Source organism: Ptychodera flava, chromosome 14 (genome assembly GCF_041260155.1).
Source record: "Ptychodera flava strain L36383 chromosome 14, AS_Pfla_20210202, whole genome shotgun sequence".
Taxonomy (NCBI): Eukaryota; Metazoa; Hemichordata; class Enteropneusta; family Ptychoderidae; genus Ptychodera; species Ptychodera flava.
The window spans coordinates 11,814,252-11,840,497 of record NC_091941.1 but is presented as its reverse complement, the minus strand read 5'-3'; the positions used below and the strand labels follow the sequence as shown (position 1 = coordinate 11,840,497).

Genomic DNA, 26,246 nt, shown 5'->3' with positions numbered 1-26,246 from the left:
CATGGCAATTTCCCTGTGACAACAGTATGGCTGCCCAACAACTTGCAAGGCTTGCTGTAACAATGCTCAGTAGAGACTAGATTTAAGGTGACATATCCAGTGTCAGTTTTATATGAATGTAGAATTTCATATCCGGAAGCCTAGAATGATGGCAGATTGAACTCCAAGTTTATGGAGAGAGTTTATTCTATTCTGATTATTGTCTTATTTCTTGAAAACTGTCACACAAACTAAAATTTGTTAAACATGTATCAGTGTACAACAACTAATACCAAAGGTTTTTTGGTGACAACTTTCCTTTACCCACTCACACAATGGGACTATGGGACAAGGGATTAAAGCCTAAAGCATGTTGTATCTAACACTGACTTACACCAAGTTGTCATCTTTCTGATAATCTTTCTGATTTGCTGCCCTTTTCAGGCATTTTTCAAATGGTTAGTGGAAGTCTCCCCTGAACATGATGTACCACATTGCTGGAAAGAAGCAAAACCATTCAGTAAGTTTCTTGGTTACGTGGTTGGTTCGTTGGTTTGAAAAGTGTTGTTCGAGCGTAGCTTTTGTTTTCTTCAGTTATAAAAAGTAAAAAAAATAGAAGTCACTGTGAGTTTGTGTATCAAAGTTAGAAAAGTCAGAGTCAGGAATTCTTAGAGATTTTATGCCCTACATCTTTGAAGTGTTGAAAATATTCTTGTGGGAATGCTTATGTCAAGAAATAAGAGAAAAGCAACAATTCTTGGACAGCTGCCATGTCGCAGGTGAGATAGAGGGATTTGAAATGCTGAACAAGGCACAGCTTTGACAGAGCAAGACAAATGAATTAGTCTTGATATTCCGTGCAACTAATTTTTCATTGATCTTTCATTGCAAATCACAGCTGGAGTTGGCCAGGCCCTGTATCGTCTCCTTGTTGTGCAGGCATTCCGACCAGATCGACTCATCGCAGCCACTCACATCTTTGTGGCATCAATACTTGGTGAGCATTTCATGTCGTCTGCGGAGAGTGAGTTGGACGTCGCCGCTGTGGTTGAGAATGAGGTGAAACCAAGCACACCGGTATTGATGTGTTCTGTCATCGGTTATGATGCCAGTGGACGTGTTGATGATCTGGCAGCGGAACAAGGCAAACAGATCACATCCATTGCCATTGGTAAGATATCTTATTTCTATGCTGATGTAACAGCTCCAACAGAAGGCAAAGGGGGTCAATCACTTTTGAACATTTAGTACTGGTAGTTAACAGAAAATCACAATTTTTAGGTCTGATATAAAACACTTGAGAATTTATATCTCAAAATGACAAATTTTTAAGCCTCTTTATGAAGAATAAACAACATAGTTAAAAAAAGTTGTTATTTCATATTTTGAATGTGTTCTAATGATATACCAGAAATAATTATCTCATCATGTGGTGTTCTCTCAAAAACGTTTTTAAAGGATCATAATTTTTCCATGTGTGACTTGACATTTAAAGACACTGAAAAAATCACTATAGCTGACAACAGTTATTTTGACCCCAATTTCTGTTTTCTTTGTTCTCCAGGTTCTGCAGAGGGTTTCAGTCTGGCAGAGAAAGCCATTAATTCATCCTCTAAGGCTGGCAGGTGCGGAAACTATTGATTCATTGATGGATGTGTTCATTGACCAGTGAACCAGCATGCAAGACAAGATTTCCACATGGAATCAATCTTCACAGTTTACTGATTCATAGAGATGACCCTGTATCTCGTGAAAGAAAAACATTTTTGAAAGTTTCTGGTCTTTGATTTTTATAGATAGCAGGAAATACCACTAAACTGTCAGTTAACTTCATTTACCAACAAACATCACTGGAAAATAGGGATTCAATGAGAATGTAAATTTATAGAGATGTTATAAAGTAAGAGTTTGTTAATAGCTAGCATAATTGTAATTTTTGAGACATACAAGGGATCAGAGCCAGCTTTCCGCAAGTTGCTTAATGCCAGTCATTTTTTTTGCCAGGTGGGTGATGTTGAAGAACGTTCATTTAGCTCCACAGTGGTTGGTACAACTGGAAAAGAAACTACATACTCTTACCCCACATCCAAACTTCCGGCTTTTCCTGACCATGGAAATAACTCCCAAGGTAATGAATTACCATACTAAACAGTCGTTGAGGAGAGCAAAGCTGTGCTTTGGGTTCATAGGAGTGCTTGTATTAAAACCAAAAAGATGAGCATGTTCCAGGTCTTCTCCAAATAAAAGAATTCACCCATGGTGTACAGGGTTCTTGTGAAATCAAATAAGATTACAAAATGCCCCTGAAAATGAGCAGATGTCATGCCTGCAGACAATGAAATCTTGACCAATGTAGCAACAGAGAGGACCTTGACCTACCTGTGATACATATACTTACATGTGGTACCTTGACTTACTGATGGCACTCAAGACAGATTTTTCATCTGTTCTTTTCACTTTCACAGATTCCAGTCAACCTACTGCGTGCTGGAAGAATATTTGTCTTTGAACCGCCACCTGGGGTCAAGGCCAACCTGGTCAGAACATTTGCATCAGTGCCAGCTGCCAGAATGTGCAAGGTATACTTCCACAAAATTCAAAATCTTTTGATTTTCCACCATTAACAGCTTCTATTGTCCCTTGAAATCATCTAGTGCACAAGCCAAGGTGTACATGCCATGGATTTCCTGTGTTGGTAGTGAGTCATTGTCATCAGATTTGCATATTTCAACGATTATCAGTGCTATGCTTTGCGTAAGTGAATACATTACACTGCATGTCAAATAAATAGAAAAGTTCATCAACATATATGTAATATTTGTTTTGACATTCTACACAGGCACCCAATGAGCGTGCTAGACTTTACTTCTTACTGGCCTGGTTCCATGCTGTCATACAAGAACGTCTGCGCTACGCCCCACTTGGATGGTCAAAGAAGTACGAATTCAATGAATCTGATCTGCGATGTGCGTGTGATACGCTTGATATTTGGATTGAAACTGTGGCAAAGGTAAAAACAAACACTAAATCCTGATGAGAAATGGAAAAGTGACAGCTGTGAAAATTCAGTTCAGTGTTCTAAACAACTTGAAAAACTGAGGAGCCTCCAATTAAAATAACAATGCATATTTTGCATGTTGTTTTGTTGTGATACTGCACTCTTTTGTATGGCTATTAACATGAGGAAAGATTACTCACAAAACCCAAACAAACAGAGGGGTGCTCCACCCCTCAAAATCCCTTTTTGGCGAACCATGCAGTACTCCATCCCATTTTTGGAACATCCTGAATCACCGCAATATTTTAGGATTTAGAGCAAAAAGGGGTTGATGAATGTTACCGATTATCTTACTATGTATTCCATCAACGATAGCCATTGCTTCAATATTTAGGAGAATTTAAATTTAGATCACAAACTATGGTATTGTTTGATGACAGTTAACAAGAATTTTTGAGGATGAAAACAGATTTTAAAGTTTGCAGGACAAGCAAACAGTTGGTAGTATAAACTTGTTCAGTTGACAAATTTTTTTTCAAGCTGTAATTTTTCACTCAGTGGATAGGTCAAACTTTTCCACTGTAAATACTGGGATAAAAAGTTTTCAATGGTTGACGCTTCTCTGATCCGTTCATTCCAGGGTCGTAGCAATCTACCTCCAGACAAGGTGCCATGGGATGCATTCCGTACATTGCTGTCACAGTGCATCTACGGAGGTCGCATTGACAATGACTTTGATCAGAGACTACTGACAACATTCATCAAAAATCTGTTCACTGAGAAGAGTTATGAGAGTGACTTTGCATTGGTGGAAGATGCTGACGGTGTCAAGGGCAAGAATATTAACATGCCTGATGGAATTAGGTGAGGTGTTTTGTTGTAAGGGAATCTGGTCACAGCTAGCTGTTCATAATATGTACAATATTTTGTATAGATTCATTTGCTATATATTTAATCTAGATTGTGGTGCTGAAATAATTACCGTATGCAAACTTGCTTCAGTTTACCAGACAATTAGCCATTGATTCAGATCAAGCTATTGTAATTATGTGAGATCTCAGTTTTGACTTCCCCATCAGTCAGTATTCACCACACCTGGATATGATTGGTACATCTACTCCAAAAAATGTTTATTGTCTCTCTTAAAAACTGTATGCATTCTTTACTGGATCCATGACATCTAATATTTCCTATTTCACTTTCAACTTGCAGACGTGAACAATTCTTGCAGTGGGTGGAGAAATTACCAGATCAGCAGACGCCATCTTGGTTAGGATTACCCAACAATGCAGAGAAGGTGCTCCTGACAAACCTTGGTAAGCACACAACCCAACTCTCATCCAAATTAGTAATACAATTTATGGATCATGAGTGGCCATCAAAGAAAAAGAAAAAAACGCATTTGAATATGAATAGCTATTTATTTCTCCTTCTAATCACTGAAATGACCTTTGACTCCATGTACCTGTCATTATGATGGGTTATTTTTGCAACACCAGGAAGTGAAATGATCACCAATCTGTTGAAGATGCAATTGCTGGAGGATGATGATGAATTAGCATACTCTACAACACCAACCTCTGAGGAGGCACCTACCAGTCCATCAGCTGACGGCAGACCAGCTTGGATGAGAACCTTGTATGAGTCTGCCCAGACATGGTTGTCAATCATACCCAAGGTAATCCACTACAAACACTGTCATTGGCTAATACCAGTGCCTTCAGGATGTAAAACTGTTCATGATTGGTAGATCTCTAACTCATCTTCATGTTCATGAAGGAATTCTTTCTCAGTGGCCATGCTAATTCTGTTACCCGATGTGATGTACCACTTGTGTAATAAAATTGTTCCTTTCCATCTTATACAATGGTAGAAAGATATCGATTAGAGGGAAAGAAACAACACTGACAACAAATATTATTTACTGAACTATAGATAGGATGACCAGTCAGAAATACATTACATATGTTGATTGCTAGTAGACATGATATGTGTTTCATTTAGTTTTTTTAATTTTATGCAATGACACAACTAATGTGTTGTAATATTCTTCTCTCTTCAGTCACTGACAACATTGAAGAGATCTGCGGACAACATCAAAGATCCACTTTTCAGATACTTTGAGAGAGAGGTGAGTGTTGCCATTGACCTTGAATTTGGAGGCCTTTTCACCTATCATCAAAGTGATGTGATGATTCTCATACAGTGTATGTAAAAGTGCCTCGTTCAAGGGCACAGACCACAATTGTCATGCTCTGATGAGTTGAACAGCTTGACCATGACAAGTGATGTTGTACCTTGGAGCAAGATATTTGATTTCTAATTCCTTCTTCAGCACCCAGGATTAATTAGTATTTTATGCTCTAAATAGACTTTCTGCTGGGTAGTTAAGTGGTTGAATCAATCAATAGATGAACAAAAAAAGCAGAAAGACTTCCTCAATGCCCTCCCTAATCTGCCCCCTTTTTTAGGTGGGATATACCATGTGTTTTATTTATGCCAACTTTAAACTAACCCTAACTCTAACTCTGAGTTCCGTCATGGCCGGCTTTGATGTGCCCTTGAAGAAAAAGTCACCATATTGGTCTGATTTTAGGGTGGGGGCCATTACAGCAGAGAAATAAAGCAAGACTTGTGTTGATGGCACATTAAAAGTTCTATCCATCAGAAATTATTGACATACATACACCTTTGTTGTACATTTTACCAATTTTACAGGTCAATCTGGGAGCGCAGCTATTGAAGGGCATACGTCATGATTTGCAGGAAGTATTGTTGGTGTGTGAGACTAAGAAAAAACAAACCAACTACCACAGAGCTCTGCTGGCTGATCTAGCCAAAGGTAGGCTGGGAAAAGATACTGTGTAGTTTTACTGGTCAGTGATTTCTAAGTTCAGAGTATGGGAAAGATCTACTGTCTACTGGATCAGGGCTTGACAATTCCTATCGCCCGACGCCCGGGACAAGTGAAATTTACGTTCGGGCAAGTCAAAAATAAAATCTGGTCGCCCGCCGGACAAGTTGTTTATACAACTTCTGGCGCAATCAACGCGATCCTAAGTTGCGGTTTGTGCACGTGTCGCCCGATTTGCGTTATCGTTCACACAAAATAAATGTCAATCACTGACTTTTTTAGATACAATTGTGACGTTCTTCTGTGATTCACTTGCCAACTCACACAATGTTGCAATTTTTCGATGATCGACATGAAATTGTTTCATCGTCCAATTAAAAAGTCGCTTAAAATTTGGCGTAAACAGCATTTCTTTGTTGTATGCTGACTGCTCCGCCCCAACAAATTAGGTGAAAAATTGCAAAACCCAATGCCGTAGTGCTTATTGGCAATCGTCCGTGCAGTACTTCAAAATCATTTATGCGGCCTCGCGAGGTAGACGAACATTGTTGGCAGATAGTTTGTGGAGTGATCGCTGTAAATATGAGTATTTTACGGTAATATTTCCACTAATGCAAACAAGGCATTGTGCATTTTCGCGAGCCAGAACGTAATTTCCGCTCCGCAGACCTACGCAAAAATCAAGCAAAGTTGTTGCCATAAAGAGGCACGTAGTTTACGACGATGGACATTGTGTAACTCTGAGAAACGACATTGTGATTATTTACGACGGCGCCACGAGGGCCAGCGTGAGTGGGATCGTCTGAGAATCGACGACTCGATGTGATGATTAGAACGATGTTTCTGACAAAAGATCTAAACATAAGCGTTATGATGAGGAAAAACGCCGTAGATGTTATCTCCCGAAATGGAATTTGGAAAGCACAGTGGCCTTGGTTGAAATATGACGGTTCCAAAATGTTCAGTACGTCGTGTCTCAAATACCCCACCATTGCCAAAGCATGGAGGTAGGAAGAGACTACCTCCATGGCCAAACCAAGCGAAATGCTTTTCTTGACAGATACGAGTCATGTTTCGCGTTGAATCGATAAGGTCTCACGAGTTTAGTCAACCGCATTTGGACTGTTTGGCACATCGCAGATGAGATCGTGACGGGGACAATGATTGTGGAAATTTTGTGGGTCCCGCTGAGCCCGATAGTACGGTTTCACTTAGCCCTGCGTACGATGCTGTGTGTTCCGCTACAGCTATTCGCCCCGCTAACCACAAAGCGGGGCGAATAGCTGTAGCGGAACACACAGCATCGTACGCAGGGCTAGGTTTCACTTGCCAACAATCCGATCGCATGCACTCGCAATGCGTGAACCGAATGACGACGACCAGCGACAGAAACTGACCAATCTTTTTACGACGACATTTATGCTTGCCAAACACGGGAAGCCGATGTATGATATGTACCTTCAAATTCAATGTTAGCCCTGCGTACAGGTCTGTGTGTTCCCGACGTTATACGGCCTCTTGTGTTGGAGGCCGTATAACGCCAAGAACACACAGACCGTACGCAGGCCTACTTCAATGCAAACTTTTGAAAAAAATCGGCGTCAACATCGGCGAAAATTACCAAGATAAGAAAGCCCTGAAAGCCGCTACGGAATTCGTCGCAAGTATTTTGGTCTTGATTATTACAAATGGAGGACAAGTAAAATTTTTGAGAGGACAAGTGAAATTGAAAATCCACTTGCCGACGGACAAGTGAACTGGAAAAAAAATTGTCAAGCCCTGTGGATCAAAGTTTTAAGCACAAGCTGTTGGGTCAAGGATTTTGACGTAAAGAACTTGACCTCATCAGTTCAGAGTATTCGTAGCTATATGTGTATCAGTGTTTGATGTCAAGTCCAGGAATGTGTCTTAGTCCATGCTGTCATTTATAAGTAGCACTAGAGGTCAAGTTTGACCATATATTGATGCCAACATCATTCTGTTCCTTTTGTTTCTTTATCATATCTGCTCCATTCACTTCAACTGCCAAATTTTCTTGCTGCAGGCATTTTACCCAAATCATGGAACAGATACACTGTACCATCTGGCATTACAGTGATACAGTGGATATCAGATTTCAGTGCTCGTATCAAACAGCTTCAAAAACTCTCTACTGCCACTCTGTCAGGGGGAGCCAAGGAACTGAAGGTGTGTAGTAAACTTTTTGCAGTTCATATCTGTATATTTTATGAGAAACAACTTTCCTGATCTGTATTCTCATGCATATAGGTACAACCATATTGACCTGAACAACCAAAGCTCTGCAGTGATGGCATCAGAGGAGTGTTTCAAACTTGATAACAAACTTGTTGTATTGTTGAATTTGCCTTAACTATTGTCTTACAAGAGACAATATCAAAATTTCAACGTGATAGGGTAACTATTACAGTGTTCTTCAAAACCTTGACAATTAGAGGGGAGAACATTTAAATAACTATACATAATTCGCATATTTATTTGTTATCAAAATATATTCTTTATTTGTCATTTACATATGAATAAGTTGTTCAAAACCAGAGGAGTAGGCCCTCAAAATCCCCCAAGAAGAAACCTGACTTATGATGAACATAAATGGTTTGTCTTCTGTATGAACTGTCAAGATCAGACTTTGTCTTAGACATCAACTCCATCAAATTGTCCAAGATGCTTGTTCTTGATGTGCAATTTACACTGTTAATCGCATTCCCCATGAATGATACGATGCTGCAAAACAACAAACTTTGTTCCCCTGTCTGACTTGTTTTTTTCATCGCAGAATCAATCTGTATGGCTAGGTGGTCTGTTCAAACCTGATGCCTTTGTGACGGCAACACGCCAGTATGTAGCTCAGGCTAACAATTGGTCTTTGGAAGAGTTGGTCATGCAGGTAGGAGACATTAACTTTTCTCAACAATTTATCAACAAGAATGGAGAAAATCAGAGAAGTAGTGAACAAGTTTGATATGCTTTGGATGATAAGATACTGGACTTAAACTAAATAAACAGCTGACTTGTACATTGCAGTATTTTGAATAGAGGTTGATAGTTCAATATTTTCTGTAGTTTCTTTAATTTTTGTACAAGTATCTTGTATCTCACGTGACGAAACCGTTTGTATATCAGCCGGTGGCCTTGAAATACAAACAAATGAGCACACTATGTGTCCATTGATTTGATCCATTGATTTGTATACCAAATGTGACATTAGATTTAATTGTCTTGTACATTTCAGGTTACAATCTCCGATGGCGGTGGACAGGGAATAAAACTGAATGACTGTAGTTTCAGTGTCACTGGTAAGTTATATGCTTTAAAAGAATCAATTGCAATTCTGTGCTTTCACTTTTGTTCAGGTAGGGTTTAAAGTAATTTTGTATTTAATAGATTTCTAAACACAAAATTGTACAATATTAAGAAATATCTTGTATATGTGAAAGGAGATCTCTTTGATGTTACAAAGTTACAATAAACGCATCACATTTGAAGGGCTGTTTCAATCATAGTGTTCATGGAGTTTGTTGTCTGTAATCAGAATTTCCAATGGCCTTCACCGATTGTTTTGTATGTGTTCCAGGCCTAAGACTGCAAGGAGCATCTTGCTCTAACAACAAGCTGAATCTGTCCAACACCATATCAACTGAACTGCCAGCGACTAGCTTCTCTTGGATCAGGTATGGCTGTGTTACACATGTTACACTCCACTGCACAATAAGTCTGGTCAGGATCAGTGTGTGTGCTTGATGACTGTCTGGTCAGGATCAGTGTGTGTGCTTGATGACTGTCTGGTCAGGATCAGTGTGTGTGCTTGATGACTGTCTGGTCAGGATCAGTGTGTGTGCTGATGACTGTCTGGTCAGGATCAGTGTGTGTGTTTGATGACTGTCTGGTCAGGATCAGTGTGTGTGCTTGATGACTGTCTGGTCAGGATCAGTGTGTGTGCTTGATGACTGTCTGGCTAGGATCAGTGTTTGTGCTTGATGACTGTCTGGTCAGGATCAGTGTGTGTGCTTGATGACTGTCTGACTAGGATCAGTGTTTGTGTTTGATGACTGTCTGGTCAGGATCAGTGTGTGTGCTTGATGACTGTCTGGCTCGGATCAGTGTGTGTGCTTGATGACTGTCTGGCTAGGATCAGTGTGTGTGCTTGATGACTGTCTGGCTAGGATCAGTGTGTGTGCTTGATGACTGTCTGGCTAGGATCAGTGTCTGTGCTTGATGACTGTCTGGTCAGGATCAGTGTGTGTGCTTGATGACTGTCTGGTAAGGATCAGTGTGTGTGCTTGATGACTGTCTGGCTAGGATCAGTGTTTGTGTTTGATGACTGTCTGGCTAGGATCAGTGTGTGTGCTTGATGACTGTCTGGTCAGGATCAGTGTGTGTGCTTGATGACTGTCTGTCTAGGATCAGTGTTTGTGCTTGATTACTGTCTGGTCAGGATCAGTGTGTGTGCTTGATGACTGTCTGGTCAGGATCAGTGTTTGTGTTTGATGACTGTCTGGTCAGGATCAGTGTTTGTGTTTGATGACTGTCTGGTCAGGATCAGTGTGTGTTTGATGACTGTCTGGTCAGGGTCAGTGTGTGTGCTTGATGACTGTCTGGCTAGGATCAGTGTTTGTGTTTGATGACTGTCTGGTCAGGATCAGTGTGTGTGCTTGATGACTGTCTGGTCAGGATCAGTGTGTGTGCTTGATGACTGTCTGGCTAGGATCAGTGTGTGTGCTTGATGACTGTCTGGTCAGGATCAGTGTGTGTGCTTGATGACTGTCTGGCTATGATCAGTGTTTGTTTGTCCTTGATTACTGTCTGGTCAGGATCAGTGTGTGTGCTTGATGACTGTCTGGTCAGGATCAGTGTTTTTGCTTGATGACTGTCTGGTCAGGATCAGTGTTTGTGCTTGATGACTGTCTGGTCAGGATCAGTGTGTGTGCTTGATGACTGTCTGGTCAGGATCAGTGTGTGTGCTTGATGACTGTCTGGTCAGGATCAGTGTGTGTGCTTGATGACTGTCTGGTCAGGATCAGTGTTTGTGTTTGATGACTGTCTGGTCAGGATCAGTGTTGTGCTTGATGACTGTCTGGTCAGGATCAGTGTTTGTGCTTGATGACTGTCTGGTCAGGATCAGTGTGTGTGCTTGATGACTGTCTGGTCAGGATCAGTGTTTGTGCTTGATGACTGTCTGGTCAGGATCAGTGTGTGTGCTTGATGACTGTCTGGTCAGGATCAGTGTGTGTGCTTGATGACTGTCTGGTCAGGATCAGTGTTTGTGCTTGATGACTGTCTGGTCAGGATCAGTGTGTGTGCTTGATGACTGTCTGGTCAGGATCAGTGTGTGTGCTTGATGACTGTCTGGTCAGGATCAGTGTGTGTGCTTGATGACTGTCTGGTCAGGATCAGTGTGTGTGCTTGATGACTGTCTGGTCAGGATCAGTTGTGTGTTTGATGACTGTCTGGTCAGGATCAGTGTGTGTGCTTGATGACTGTCTGGTCAGGATCAGTGTGTGTGCTTGATGACTGTCTGGCTAGGATCAGGTGTTTGTGCTTGATGACTGTCTGGTCAGGATCAGTGTGTGTGCTTGATGACTGTCTGGTCAGGATCAGTGTGTGTGCTTTATGACTGTCTGTCTAGGATCAGTTATTGTGCTTGATGACTGTCTGGTCAGGATCAGTGTGTGTGCTTGATGACTGTCTGGTCAGGATCAGTTTGTGTTGATGACTGTCTGGTCAGGATCAGTGTGTGTGTTTGATGACTGTCTGGTCAGGATCAGTGTGTGTTTGATGACTGTCTGGTCAGGATCAGTGTGTGTGCTTGATGACTGTCTGGCTGGGATCAGTGTGTGTGCTTGATGACTGTCTGGTCAGGATCAGTGTTTGTGTTTGATGACTGTCTGGTCAGGATCAGTGTGTGTGCTTGATGACTGTCTGGTCTAGGATCAGTGTTTGTGCTTGATGACTGTCTGGTCAGGATCAGTGTGTGTGCTTGATGACTGTCTGGTCAGGATCAGTGTGTGTGCTTGATGACTGTCTGGCTAGGATCAGTGTTTGTGTTTGATGACTGTCTGGTCAGGATCAGTGTGTGTGCTTGATGACTGTCTGGTCAGGATCAGTTTGTGTGTGCTTGATGACTGTCTGTCTAGGATCAGTGTGTGTGCTTGATGACTGTCTGGTCAGGATCAGTGTGTGTGCTTGATGACTGTCTGGCTATATCAGTGGTTTGTTGTCTTGATTACTGTCTGGTCAGGATCAGTGTTTTTGCTTGATGACTGTCTGGTCAGGATCAGTGTGTGTGTTTGATGACTGTCTGGTCAGGATCAGTGTGTGTGCTTGATGACTGTCTGGTCAGGATCAGTGTGTGTGCTTGATGACTGTCTGGTCAGGATCAGTGTGTGTGCTTGATGACTGTCTGGTCAGGATCAGTGTTTGTGCTTTGATGACTGTCTGGTCAGGATCAGTGTTTGTGCTTGATGACTGTCTGGTCAGGATCAGTGTGTGTGCTTGATGACTGTCTGGTCAGGATCAGTGTGTGTGTTTGATGACTGTCTGGTCTAGGATCAGTGTGTGTGCTTGATGACTGTCTGGTCAGGATCAGTGTGTGTGCTTGATGACTGTCTGGTCAGGATCAGTGTGTGTGCTTGATGACTGTCTGGTCAGGATCAGTGTGTGTGTTTGATGACTGTCTGGTCAGGATCAGTGTGTGTGCTTGATGACTGTCTGGTCAGGATCAGTGTGTGTGCTTGATGACTGTCTGGTCAGGATCAAGTGTGTGTGCTTGATGACTGTCTGGTCAGGATCAGTGTGTGTGCTTGATGACTGTCTGGTCAGGATCAGTTTGTGTGTGCTTGATGACTGTCTGGTCAGGATCAGTGTGTGTGCTTGATGACTGTCTGGTCAGGATCAGTGTGTGTGCTTGATGACTGTCTGGTCAGGATCAGTGTGTGTGCTTGATGACTGTCTGGTCAGGATCAGTGTTGTGTGCTTGATGACTGTCTGGTCAGATCAGTGTGTGTGCTTGATGACTGTCTGGTCAGGATCAGTGTTTGTGCTTGATGACTGTCTGGTCAGGATCAGTGTGTGTGCTTGATGACTGTCTGGTCAGGATCAGTGTGTGTGCTTGATGACTGTCTGGTCAGGATCAGTGTGTGTGCTTGATGACTGTCTGGTCAGGATCAGTGTGTGTGCTTGATGACTGTCTGGTCAGGATCAGTGTGTGTGCTTGATGACTGTCTGGTCAGGATCAGTGTGTGTGCTTGATGACTGTCTGGTCAGGATCAGTGTGTGTGCTTGATGACTGTCTGGTCAGGATCAGTGTTGTGTGCTTGATGACTGTCTGGTCAGGATCAGTGTGTGTGCTTGATGACTGTCTGGTCAGGATCAGTGTGTGTGCTTGATGACTGTCTGGTCAGGATCAGTGTGTGTGCTTGATGACTGTCTGGTCAGGATCAGTGTGTGTGCTTGATGACTGTCTGGTCAGGATCAGTGTGTGTGCTTGATGACTGTCTGGCTAGGATCAGTGTGTGTGCTTGATGACTGTCTGGTCAGGATCAGTGTGTGTGCTTGATGACTGTCTGGTCAGGATCAGTGTGTGTGCTTGATGACTGTCTGGTCAGGATCAGTGTGTGTGCTTGATGACTGTCTGGTCAGGATCAGTGTGTGTGCTTGATGACTGTCTGGTCAGGATCAGTTTTGTGCTTGATGACTGTCTGGTCAGGATCAGTGTGTGTGCTTGATGACTGTCTGGTCAGGATCAGTGTTTGTGCTTGATGACTGTCTGGTCAGGATCAGTGTGTGTGCTTGATGACTGTCTGGTCAGGATCAGTGTGTGTGCTTGATGACTGTCTGGTCAGGATCAGTGTGTGTGCTTGATGACTGTCTGGTCAGGATCAGTGTGTGTGCTTGATGACTGTCTGGTCAGGATCAGTGTGTGTGCTTGATGACTGTCTGGTCAGGATCAGTGTGTGTGCTTGATGACTGTCTGGTCAGGATCAGTGTGTGTGCTTGATGACTGTCTGGTCTAGGATCAGTGTGTGTGCTTGATGACTGTCTGGTCAGGATCAGTGTGTGTGCTTGATGACTGTCTGGTCAGGATCAGTGTGTGTGCTTGATGACTGTCTGGTCTAGGATCAGTGTGTGTGCTTGATGACTGTCTGGTAGGATCAGTGTGTGTGCTTGATGACTGTCTGGCTAGGATCAGTGTGTGTGCTTGATGACTGTCTGGTCAGGATCAGTGTGTGTGCTTGATGACTGTCTGGTCAGGATCAGTGTGTGTGTTTGATGACTGTCTGGGCAGGATCAGTGTGTGTGCTTGATGTCTGTCTGGTCAGGATCAGTGTGTGTGCTTGATGACTGTCTGGTCAGGATCAGTGTGTGTGCTTGATGACTGTCTGGTCAGGATCAGTGTGTGTGCTTGATGACTGTCTGGCTAGGATCAGTGTTTGTGCTTGATGACTGTCTGGTCAGGATCAGTGTGTGTGCTTGATGACTGTCTGGCAGGATCAGTGTTTGTGCTTGATGACTGTCTGGTAGGATCAGTGTGTGTGCTTGATGACTGTCTGGTCAGGGTGTGTGTTTGATGACTGCTGGAGGATCAGTGTGTGTGCTTGATGACTGTCTGGTCAGGATCAGTGTTGTGCTTGATGACTGTCTGGTCAGGATCAGTGTGTGTGCTTGATGACTGTCTGGTCAGGATCAGTGTGTGTGCTTGATGACTGTCTGGTAGGATCAGTGTGTGTGCTTGATGACTGTTGGTCAGGATCAGTGTGTGTGCTTGATGACTGTCTGGTCAGGATCAGTGTGTGTGTTGATGTCTGTCTGGTCAGGATCAGTGTTGTGCTTGATGACTGTCTGGTCAGGATCAGTGTGTGTGCTTGATGACTGTCTGGTCAGGATCAGTGTGTGTGCTTGATGACTGTCTGGTCAGGATCAGTGTGTGTGCTTGATGACTGTCTGGTCAGGATCAGTGTGTGTGCTTGATGACTGTCTGGTCAGGATCAGTGTGTGTGCTTGATGACTGTCTGGTCAGGATCAGTGTGTTGTGCTTGATGACTGTCTGGTCAGGATCAGTGTTGTGCTTGATGTGTGTGTGCTTGATGACTGTCTGGTCAGGATCAGTGTGTGTGCTTGATGACTGTGTGGACAGTGTTGGTGAGGATCAGTGGTGTGTGTGTTTGATGACTGTCTGGTCAGGATCAGTGTGTGTGCTTGATGACTGTCTGGTCAGGATCAGTGTGTGTGCTTGATGACTGTCTGGTCAGGATCAGTGTGTGTGTTTGATGACTGTCTGGTCAGGATCAGTGTGTTGTGCTTGATGACTGTCTGGTCAGGATCAGTGTGTGTGCTTGATGACTGTCTGGTCAGGATCAGTGTGTGTGCTTGATGACTGTCTGGTCAGGATCAGTGTGTGTGCTTGATGACTGTCTGGTCAGGATCAGTGTGTGTGCTTGATGACTGTCTGGTCGGATCAGTGTGTGTGCTTGATGACTGTCTGGTCAGGATCAGTGTGTGTGCTTGATGACTGTCTGGTCAGGATCAGTGTGTGTGCTTGATGACTGTCTGGTCAGGATCAGTGTGTGTGCTTGATGACTGTCTGGTCAGGATCAGTGTTTGTGCTTGATGACTGTCTGGTCAGGATCAGTGTTTGTGTTTGATGACTGTCTGGTCAGGATCAGTGTGTGTGCTTGATGACTGTCTGGTCAGGATCAGTGTGTGTGCTTGATGACTGTCTGGTCAGGATCAGTGTGTGTGCTTGATGACTGTCTGGTCAGGATCAGTGTGTGTGCTTGATGACTGTCTGGTCAGGATCAGTGTGTGTGCTTGATGACTGTCTGGTCAGGATCAGTGTGTGTGCTTGATGACTGTCTGGTCAGGATCAGTGTGTGTGCTTGATGACTGTCTGGCAGGATCAGTGTGTGTGTTGATGACTGTCTGGTCAGGATCAGTGTGTGTGCTTGATGACTGTCTGGTCAGGATCAGTGTGTGTGCTTGATGACTGTCTGGCTAGGATCAGTGTGTGTGCTTGATGACTGTCTGGTCAGGATCAGTGTGTGTGCTTGATGACTGTCTGGCTAGGATCAGTGTTTGTGCTTGATGACTGTCTGGTCAGGATCAGTGTGTGTGCTTGATGACTGTCTGGTCAGGATCAGTGTGTGTGCTTGATGACTGTCTGGTCAGGATCAGTGTGTGTGCTTGATGACTGTCTGGTCAGGATCAGTGTTGTGTGCTTGATGACTGTCTGGTCAGGATCAGTGTGTGTGTTTGATGACTGTCTGGTCAGGATCAGTGTGTGTGCTTGATGACTGTCTGGTCAGGATCAGTGTTTGTGCTTGATGACTGTCTGGTCAGGATCAGTGTGTGTGCTTGATGACTGTCTGGTCAGGATCAGTGTGTGTGCTTGATGACTGTCTGGTCAGGATCAGTGTGTGTGCTTGATGACTGTCTGGTCAGGATCAGTGTGTGTGCTTGATGACTGTCTGGTCAGGATCAGTGTGTGTGCTTGATGACTGTCTGGTCAGGATCAGTGTGTTGTGCTTGATGACTGTCTGGTCAGGATCAGTGTGTGTGCTTGATGGCTGTCTGGTTAGGATCAGTGTGTGTGCTTGATGACTGTCTGGTCAGGATCAGTGTGTGTGCTTGATGACTGTCTGGTCAGGATCAGTGTGTGTGCTTGATGACTGTCTGGTCAGGATCAGTGTGTGTGCTTGATGACTGTCTGGTCAGGATCAGTGTGTGTGTTTGATGACTGTCTGGCTAGGATCAGTGTGTGTGTTTGATGACTGTCTGGCTAGGATCAGTGTGTGTGCTTGATGACTGTCTGGTCAGGATCAGTGTGTGTGCTTGATGACTGTCTGGTCAGGATCAGTGTGTGTGCTTGATGACTGTCTGGTCAGGATCAGTGTGTGTGCTTGATGACTGTCTGGTCAGGATCAGTGTGTGTGCTTGATGACTGTCTGGTCAGGATCAGTGTGTGTGCTTGATGACTGTCTGGTCAGGATCAGTGTGTGTGCTTGATGACTGTCTGGTCAGGATCAGTGTGTGTGCTTGATGACTGTCTGGTCAGGATCAGTGTTTGTGCTTGATGACTGTCTGGTCAGGATCAGTGTTTGTGCTTGATGACTGTCTGGTCAGGATCAGTGTGTGTGCTTGATGACTGTCTGGTCAGGATCAGTGTTGTGCTTGATGACTGTCTGGTCAGGATCAGTGTGTGTGCTTGATGACTGTCTGGTCAGGATCAGTGTGTGTGCTTGATGACTGTCTGGTCAGGATCAGTGTGTGTGCTTGATGACTGTCTGGTCAGGATCAGTGTGTGTGCTTGATGACTGTCTGGTCAGGATCAGTGTGTGTGCTTGATGACTGTCTGGTCAGGATCAGTGTTGTGTGCTTGATGACTGTCTGGTCAGGATCAGTGTGTGTGCTTGATGACTGTCTGGTCAGGATCAGTGTGTGTGCTTGATGACTGTCTGGTCAGGATCAGTGTGTGTGCTTGATGACTGTCTGGTCAGGATCAGTGTGTGTGTTTGATGACTGTCTGGTCAGGATCAGTGTGTGTGCTTGATGACTGTCTGGTCAGGATCAGTGTGTGTGCTTGATGACTGTGTGGTCAGGATCAGTGTGTGTGCTTGATGACTGTCTGGTCAGGATCAGTGTGTGTGCTTGATGACTGTCTGGTCAGGATCAGTGTGTGTGCTTGATGACTGTCTGGTCAGGATCAGTGTGTGTGCTTGATGACTGTCTGGTCAGGATCAGTGTTTGTGCTTGATGACTGTCTGGTCAGGATCAGTGTGTGTGCTTGATGACTGTCTGGTTAGGATCAGTGTTTGTGCTTGATGACTGTCTGGTAGGATCAGTGTGTGTGCTTGATGACTGTCTGGTCAGGATCAGTGTGTGTGCTTGATGACTGTCTGGTCAGGATCAGTGTGTGTGCTTGATGACTGTCTGGTCAGGATCAGTGTGTGTGCTTGATGACTGTCTGGTCAGGATCAGTGTGTGTGCTTGATGACTGTCTGGTCAGGATCAGTGTGTGTGCTTGATGACTGTCTGGTCAGGATCAGTGTGTGTGCTTGATGACTGTCTGGTCAGGATCAGTGTGTGTGCTTGATGACTGTCTGGTCAGGATCAGTGTGTGTGCTTGATGACTGTCTGGTCAGGATCAGTGTGTGTGCTTGATGACTGTCTGGTCAGGATCAGTGTGTGTGCTTGATGACTGTCTGGCTAGGATCAGTGTGTGTGTTTGATGACTGTCTGGCTAGGATCAGTGTGTGTGCTTGATGACTGTCTGGTCAGGATCAGTGTGTGTGTTTGATGACTGTCTGGTCAGGATCAGTGTGTGTGCTTGATGACTGTCTGGTCAGGATCAGTGTGTGTGCTTGATGACTGTATGGTCAGGATCAGTGTGTGTGCTTGATGACTGTGTGGTCAGTGTGTGCTTGATGACTGTCTGGTCAGGATCAGTGTGTGTGCTTGATGACTGTCTGGTCAGGATCAGTGTTTGTGCTTGATGACTGTCTGGTCAGGATCAGTGTGTGTGCTTGATGACTGTCTGGTCAGGATCAGTGTGTGTGCTTGATGACTGTCTGGTCAGGATCAGTGTGTGTGCTTGATGACTGTCTGGTCAGGATCAGTGTGTGTGCTTGATGACTGTCTGGTCTGGATCAGTGTGTGTGCTTGATGACTGTCTGGTCAGGATCAGTGTGTGTGTTTGATGACTGTCTGGTCAGGATCAGTGTGTGTGCTTGATGACTGTCTGGCTAGGATCAGTGTGTGTGCTTGATGACTGTCTGGTCAGGATCAGTGTGTGTGCTTGATGACTGTCTGGTCAGGATCAGTGTGTGTGCTTGATGACTGTCTGGTCAGGATAAGTTTGTGTGCTTGATGACTGTCTGGTCAGGATCAGTGTGTGTGCTTGATGACTGTCTGGTCAGGATCAGTGTGTGTGCTTGATGACTGTCTGGCTAGGATCAGTGTGTGTGCTTGATGACTGTCTGGCTAGGATCAGTGTGTGTGCTTGATGACTGTCTGGTCAGGATAAGTGTGTGTGCTTGATGACTGTCTGGTCAGGATCAGTGTGTGTGCTTGATGACTGTCTGGCTAGGATCAGATATATGTCAGATATATTCCTCTTACACATTAGCCTCTGGCACAGCTAGTAAGCCATTTAGGGAGTATTCACCGACAAAGTGAAAGACTTAAACTTTTTTCAAACTTTCCTCAAACTTTCAGTCATTGGAGAGTCCGCATATCTGTCCTTGTTGCGCAATGTACTTAGAGTGTTACAACAGCTTTCTGGTCAGGGTACTACAGTTTCACAGTGCATATCAGTGCAGTTCTGTCACAGGACAGTAGAGATGTTACCATATTACTAAATGGTGTAGCCTGACTGTGTAATGGTAGTATAAAAATAGTGATGCTGCTTGAGAACTAAACAAATTAGCAAGATTAAAATTTATCAAGCAAACATCAATCGTGAAAAATTTTAAAAATAGCCAAAACTAGTAAATCTAAAAAAATGTTATTTACAATTTTCACCTGTTCAAAATAGGGTTGGAAGTGATAAGAGTCCAACAGACGGAACTATCAACCTGCCAGTTTATCTGAATCACACCAGGGCTGATCTGCTGTTCACAGTCAACCTGACCCCAGCCAAAGATGTCAAGGCCAATACTTTCTACGAGCGTGGAGTTGCTCTGCTTTGCTCCGGCGCCTTCCAGTAAATCTGAAAAATCTCTCTCAAGTAAATCAAGATCTGCAGTGAAGTCATCCAAATGATTTTGTCAAATTTCAGACTTTTTTTTTAGTGTGTGAACAGGCAATTATGAAATAGAAGATTGTAGTCTGTGAATTATGTAGAGCATAAAAACTCAGCAAGATACATATAATATTTAGATAGTCATGGATGTGATATTTGATTAAGTATTAAAAGTACAAAATTGTTTCATAAATAGATTTAATACATTTTGTTGTAGTATGGTTGGTATAATATCTGTAAAACTATTAGTATTAGAAAAATAAATGATCCGACAGTGTCATTTTGTCATCTCGAAATTTTCAGCCAGTTTAAGCTCATTAACGGTGAAATGGACTATGGGATATAATAGTACATATAAACCAGAATATCTATTATAAAAGTAGTGAATAGATACTGTTGCAATAAAACACTGCTGATTTTTGTTCTCATTCAAATCTAACTAATTTACTGAAAATGCTCAATTATTCTCCGTCATATTTTATGACAAATTTGCATAATAACAAAACAACATTAACCTGTTTGGGCAGTCTCTAGATTGTCTATTTCTGAGTTTGGAAACTATTCACCAACTTAATATTTATTGCAAAATATTGCAGAAGTCAATGACAATGTGTTAGCACATAGAAAAACTCCACTTTGTAAGGAAGAATCTTATCAGTGACTGTGTACTTCACACCCTTTTAAGCAGTTTCAAGGCCTGTCATTTCTGTCAACAGATCTTCGGCCTTACAGATGGTCTGTATTATTAACTCATATCAGTGACTCACTAAGAGTGTAGAATACCATCAGATTTGTTGAAAATTTCAGGAGATACATTAATGATAGGCCTCTCTCGTTGTCCTCCTATAAGTATATTTCACAGCTAGAGAGTATCTTAATAATTGCAGTGTATTGTCATTTGTTGGTGTAGTATTGTGGTGAAATAAAATAATGTAGACTTAGAATCATAAAACAATGGTGTGGTTTCTTTAATGTATTCATGGAGAATCTGTCAACTTCCCTGAACACTCATTCTGTCTGTGACTTGTGTGTTTCCAAGGTTAACTACTAGTATATGCAATGATCTAATACAGAACATTACTTGCACTTACCAAGTTCACCAGTGTTTTCCTGGCTGTAGCTACAGGCATGTCAAGTAACTCCCCCTACCCAAACAAAGTGATGGCTGTGTACTACATCAGACATTCAAGACTTATAAATGAATGGTTACACTGACAAAATTGTATTTTCAATTGACATGTGATCCAAAGCCAGTTACATTGATATTTTTTATATGATTTATCTGTTGGCCAAGTTTGCTGTAATAGAGAGAGGTGCTATTTGAAGAGTAGTAAGAGTGGCCTTTCTGTCAATCAGGGTAGATTACCACGATGTTGAAGATCATGAACTTTGAAAGAAACACATCACAGTGATGCATAGAAAGCTTAAAGACATGAGGACTGCAATCATTATTTTGCGTTTAATTCTCAGTTGTGATTTTAACTACAATGCAGCAATTCAAAGAATGTTCCTATGGAAAATTGTGTGGCAAGAGTTCACTGCGTTAGTCTGATTTTGATTTTCTCCTGTCCTTATGCAGCAAAATGGGTCTCATCATACTTCTAAGTCACATCTGCTGTGATCATGAACTTGTCTGTCTTCAAAACTTGTAATCAACATACTTGGCACAAGAGAAAAAAAAAGATGCTTTAATGAACCATCCATTAGAAGAAAGCACAAATATTGAATATATTTTACAATATCTTCAATAAGTGTGATACTTTCTAGTGCATCCATATGCTTTCATCATGCAAATCAATATCACCAGCATTTCATTCAGGATGATTCATCAAGGGGAAATTGCCGCCCAAATCCCCTTTCCTTAATTTCAAGGTTTGATTTTGAATTATTTGGAGGGAATTAAAGTACTGCTTTCACACGTATTAAAATTATATATTGAATGTTGTCCCAGTGAGGAATTAATTCCCCCTTTAGAGTTTGACAAGTATTGCTGGAACCAATAACCCAGATTGAAAAGATAGGCATAAGGGTGAACCATTTGATGTCTTGGAGAAGCTGGAGAGTTTCTAAAAATCGCTGCTTGTCAACTGTAAGAAACAAAATTTGCCTGTCCAGTAGGACAATAAAAACCAATTGTTTCCAGGGAGGTTATTGAAAAATTATGTTTGATGTGTTTGATCAACCTTGCTCGATATAGTTCAGCCGCAGTGGTCTAAGCCTAGTCCCTCACTGGAATATTTTGGCCTTCGCCCATACTCCGTAGGCTAAAATTATCCAAAGGCAAAGGCCAGGGACTAGGCTTCCGTGGTCTCTGGAGCTGCCACCAATAGCAACATTTAATGTTTCATACTGAAGTATTTCACGCTTTATTACTAGCCCTGCGTACGATGCTGTGTGTTCCCAGCGTTGTACAGTTTGGTGGGAGGCTGTTGGTTGTGGGCTGTGGGTTGCAATAAATTTTTGACTTGTTTAATATATCGTCGTTTGACTGTCAAACATCCCTGAAATTCAGTTTTCTCAGATATCATTTCCAACTCAATGTTTTGTGCGCTCATGTTAAAAGCTGCATTTTAATAGTGGGGTTTCATTGTAATTTATTATCGTCTGCCATGTCTTCATTTTAGTAGGCTATGGGCTTATAAGCCTACTGTTCAGGAATTTGACTATTTTTGTCACAAAAAGGTTACAAAGTCACACTAAACAAATGGCACACTGGAATGTAACTTCAGCTCTGGATAAGAGCTAGGCAAAGCACTGTGTTCGACTTTCTGGAATACTCGTGCATATCTTGGTTAATTTATGTCAGTGTGTACTTCATGTTTCACTGTCTTGTGTATAGAGAGTGTCCGGCTTTGGCTTCACCGCATCCCAACACAGGCTAATTACACATTATTTGTGTTGATTTTGCCTGTTGTGATCAAAAATTAATTACGAATTTCAATAAATTATTAATATAAATGTTACAGAATAATATAATCTTGCTTTTTTACAAACAATGTAGTCTATTTTGTGTAAATACCTTCTGGAAACCCCCTTGATGTTATAATTGTGATTATTAATAAATTATGATCATGATTAATAAAATCATATTTTACACATTGTGACCTGCTTACGTATACAACCCTTTGGAAACCCTTATTTAGTTCATAATCTATGGAAAAATATACAAGTGACACCATTACCCATGTTCAGTCTACGGCGAAAGTCACTACAAAGTAGTAACTTACGCCGTAGACTGAATATTGATCATAATTATAATTTATTAATAACCATAATTATAACAACAATGGGGTTTCAAGAGGGTATTTACACAAAATACATGACATTCTTTATAAAAAAGCAAGATTTACAGACAAACAGCCAGGGGGCCAGGCAGGGCAACGGATCCGCAGCAAAGATTAGCCTAGACCCTATTCGTCGCTTTCATCCTTCGTCCACAGGAGTGTTTACGGAGGCAGTAAACGACGAGTAGGGTCTAGGCTAGTTCGAAATTGATAATGAAAAGGTATCTTAGAATAGACTTACAGCTGTACTGGCAAAGGTATGGTCGTTGTAGGTGACAGTAGCCGTCATCCCAGCGCCAACCACGAAGTCTCCTGAATGGAATAGAAAACCCCATACTTTAATTTTAAAAACTGACCATGTACCCGATAAAGAAAGATTCACAATCAAAAAGATTGGAACTAATTTAGGACAGTTGGATGGTTAAGAAATATCGATTCAATCTGCAAATGTAATCTCATCTGCTTTTCTTTTAAGTTACGCGCTTTTTTATGAGTAATTTGTAATATTGCAACATTCAGCTGTAGGGCACCGAACGCTTTTGAGAAAGTTGAAAAATATGAAGATCCAATCCCAAATTAGTTCCAATCGTGTTTAATAATGTACAAATGTAGTGTGGTTACTTTGCAAGCAAAACAAGAAAATGGTCCCAGTAAATTTAGTACTAGATGTAATATTTTAAAGGGTAAAATCCTATGACAGATTGAGTTACAGACATGGACAAGTGGTGCACATATTGTAATGAATATCTCAGTACTAGGGCAGATAAGCTGTATAGGCATCTCGAACCCGCTGGTTTGGTAGGGGCTAGAGAAAGGGATAGGGTCAGGGTCATATGAGTAAATGTGTAGGGGTAATTCTCTGTGAACCAATTTCTCATGCCTCAACGGCAGTTAGGTCGATGATGTATACTCAAGGGTGATATTGTTATTCTCTTAAACTGTTATATTATTAATTTAAAGGGTAGTAGTCATGAGTTGGAGTCCGCAATTTGGTTGAACAGACAGTTTTAACTTCTCTTTACATAAAAAACATTGCTGATAAATACATGCCGTGAACATCAAAACCGCACATCTGCGAAAAGAACTTGTAGTTTTTACGACGGGGGGTGGCGGCAAAATCCGGGGGGGGGGGGTCATCATAATTTTGGAATCCGCGAAGGGGGTCATCACTTTTTCACTGGTAGGAAAGGGGGGGTCACCACATTTTCAAAAACATAATACCTACAATAAAGTTCACTTTTATGGCATTGCCATGATCGACCCTCTTTATGGGCGGCCCACTACTATAAATATACTTAATGTATTACCCATGACCCTCTTAATTTATTGTAGTGGGCCGCCTGGGGCGGCCCACTACAATAAATTGACTTTATTGTAATACCCCATGACCATCTTAACGGCCGGACGCCTTCAGTTCAGTAAAGTTTACTTCGTGCAATGGCCATGATCGACCCTCTTTTCACCAGCGGGCCACCTTTGGTTGCCCACTAGAATAAAGTTGACTTTACGTAATGGCCCATAACCCTCTTAACCAGAGGGCTGGCTTTGGCGAACCACTCCAATAAAGTTAACTTTATACAATGTCCATGGACATAAGTTGTCTATGGAAATAAAGTTCAAAATTGCCTTACAGTCGTCCTAATTAACAGACGTTTGCATGGATGTGGCTGAGAAGTTTGTGCACTGGCATCTCTGCTACAGGAATAAAGTGCGCCGCGTACCGGAGTTCAAATCCAAACCGTGCGGGTAAATTTGACATATGGGTTTTGGTTATTTTTCAGCGGGGGGGGGGGGGGGGGGGGGGGGGGGGGATGTCATCAAATTTTTTCGTCTGACAAAAGGGGGGTCATCATTTTTTTCGCGAAAAATGCAGGGGGGGTCTATATTTTTTTGAACACCGGCGACAAGATTTTGCCGCCCCCCAGGTCGTAATAACTGAACGGTCCCTAAGTGAGTAACAATGATACTAAAGCAATATATAGCCGGAAGGAAGACACATATCTTTACACTGATGCTTGTATTATAATATGGACAGTCAGTCACTTACCATAAACCTCCACAGTCCTGCCCATTTTCGTTTCTGTTGTCATTGTCATTTGGCTCACCAGAAGCCCAGAAGGTGAAATCGCCTTCCAGCAATTCGGAGCCCTCTTCCCAGACATAAGTGCCTTCTTCATCTCGATCGTTGAGCCCCATCCAAACACTCTTCACGGTAGTGCCGGCCAGTATCTCGTTGAGGTAATCCTGAATTCCCACCTGCACTTTTCTATCCGTGATGGAGGCCAACTGGCCGCCGTCCTGCTCACAAGCGAGTTTTGCATTTTCCCAATTTTTCGCCTCAAGGAATAACTCGTAGTCATATCCAGAACACATAACTGTAACAACATATTTGAAAAGTTTGGCTCTTCAGAAAGCGGACAAAATTTGCTTTTTTTGACAATTATGCGCATTAACTAATTTCATAACTTGTAAAAATAGTGTTATACTTACATGCGGACGAGCCACCAAGACAAAAGAAAACCAACGTTAGACTTGTTAAAAAGAGCATGGCTGCGTTGCAATAACGTCTACTGAGGTTTCCGTTAGATCTGAAGCTATTCAATAACATACAGAGAGGTTAACATGCTTTTATAATGTTTGGTCCACGATTGACAATGTCGTCTGACTAATGTGTCTCAATTATCATTAAATTTATTGTAACACATTATCCGATTTTAACAAATACCGTGCTATTCATTTCATCTGTAGTATTCCAATTTGACAATACTCAGCAATCTATGAATTATTTTCACTTGCTACAAACCGCGTCGGTTCAAGGCTTGATGTTTAATAGCCGCGGAAAATATTAAATTTGTAATAATTTTGGAAGTTTTTATAAGGTCATTGTTGATAGATAACACAACCAGACCCTGGATTAAGTGCCCAGGTCATGCATAATCAGACGTGAAAAGATTATAACATGAAAATTAAAACCGCAGTTCCTGAAAAAAATGTAATCGATCCCATTCAACAAAAACACGTTCGACGGACACGATTAAATATTTTAATTGAGTAGAATGAGGGTTACCTAAGACAACAATTTGACAAAGAAAACTAAATGTAACTATGACATGTTGCAAAACAAGTGAACTGGGCATCTTCCCATATTCGAGAAACACCTGATACGTGTATCCTGAACAAATAGCTGCAATAATGTAAACGTGCGTTACGAAATGTTAGGGGCCATTTATTCGACCTGAAAAGAAAATATTTTTTGGTTCAAGAAAACACAATTATTCCTCCTCCTCGTCCCTGAAGTATGTAGAAATACAAATACTTGAATTACAGTATACCCCTCACGTTGTGTACAAGTATGCAATATTATTGATGAGGAATTTA

The 26,246-nt window shown here is 42.3% G+C and overlaps 2 protein-coding genes across 2 annotated transcripts in view; one reads left to right on the top strand and one right to left on the bottom strand.

The window, feature by feature from the left end:
- Nucleotides 1-20,539, top strand: part of LOC139149364 (cytoplasmic dynein 1 heavy chain 1-like) — a 73,777-nt gene extending 53,238 nt beyond the window's left edge. The window contains exons 76-91 of the mRNA XM_070721088.1: nucleotides 424-499; nucleotides 878-1,150; nucleotides 1,544-1,604; nucleotides 1,984-2,107; nucleotides 2,445-2,558; nucleotides 2,819-2,989; nucleotides 3,618-3,841; nucleotides 4,190-4,293; nucleotides 4,477-4,655; nucleotides 5,040-5,108; nucleotides 5,696-5,819; nucleotides 7,876-8,018; nucleotides 8,626-8,736; nucleotides 9,082-9,145; nucleotides 9,424-9,520; nucleotides 19,378-20,539. Coding sequence (XP_070577189.1) covers nucleotides 424-499; nucleotides 878-1,150; nucleotides 1,544-1,604; nucleotides 1,984-2,107; nucleotides 2,445-2,558; nucleotides 2,819-2,989; nucleotides 3,618-3,841; nucleotides 4,190-4,293; nucleotides 4,477-4,655; nucleotides 5,040-5,108; nucleotides 5,696-5,819; nucleotides 7,876-8,018; nucleotides 8,626-8,736; nucleotides 9,082-9,145; nucleotides 9,424-9,520; nucleotides 19,378-19,549 — 2,106 coding nt within the window. The 3' untranslated portion in view covers nucleotides 19,550-20,539. The remainder of the gene's footprint in view (nucleotides 1-423; nucleotides 500-877; nucleotides 1,151-1,543; nucleotides 1,605-1,983; nucleotides 2,108-2,444; nucleotides 2,559-2,818; nucleotides 2,990-3,617; nucleotides 3,842-4,189; nucleotides 4,294-4,476; nucleotides 4,656-5,039; nucleotides 5,109-5,695; nucleotides 5,820-7,875; nucleotides 8,019-8,625; nucleotides 8,737-9,081; nucleotides 9,146-9,423; nucleotides 9,521-19,377) is intronic.
- Nucleotides 20,540-21,024: 485 nt separating this feature from the next.
- On the bottom strand, nucleotides 21,025-25,525 carry LOC139149367 (C-type lectin mannose-binding isoform-like). Its single transcript, XM_070721090.1, has 4 exons — nucleotides 25,359-25,525; nucleotides 24,916-25,243; nucleotides 23,110-23,180; nucleotides 21,025-21,244 (listed from the first exon to the last, which is right to left on the bottom strand). The coding sequence occupies exons 1-4, from the start codon at nucleotides 25,474-25,476 to the stop codon at nucleotides 21,237-21,239; spliced, it is 525 nt and encodes a 174-aa protein (XP_070577191.1). The 5' UTR covers nucleotides 25,477-25,525; the 3' UTR covers nucleotides 21,025-21,236.
- Nucleotides 25,526-26,246: the final 721 nt, after the last annotated feature.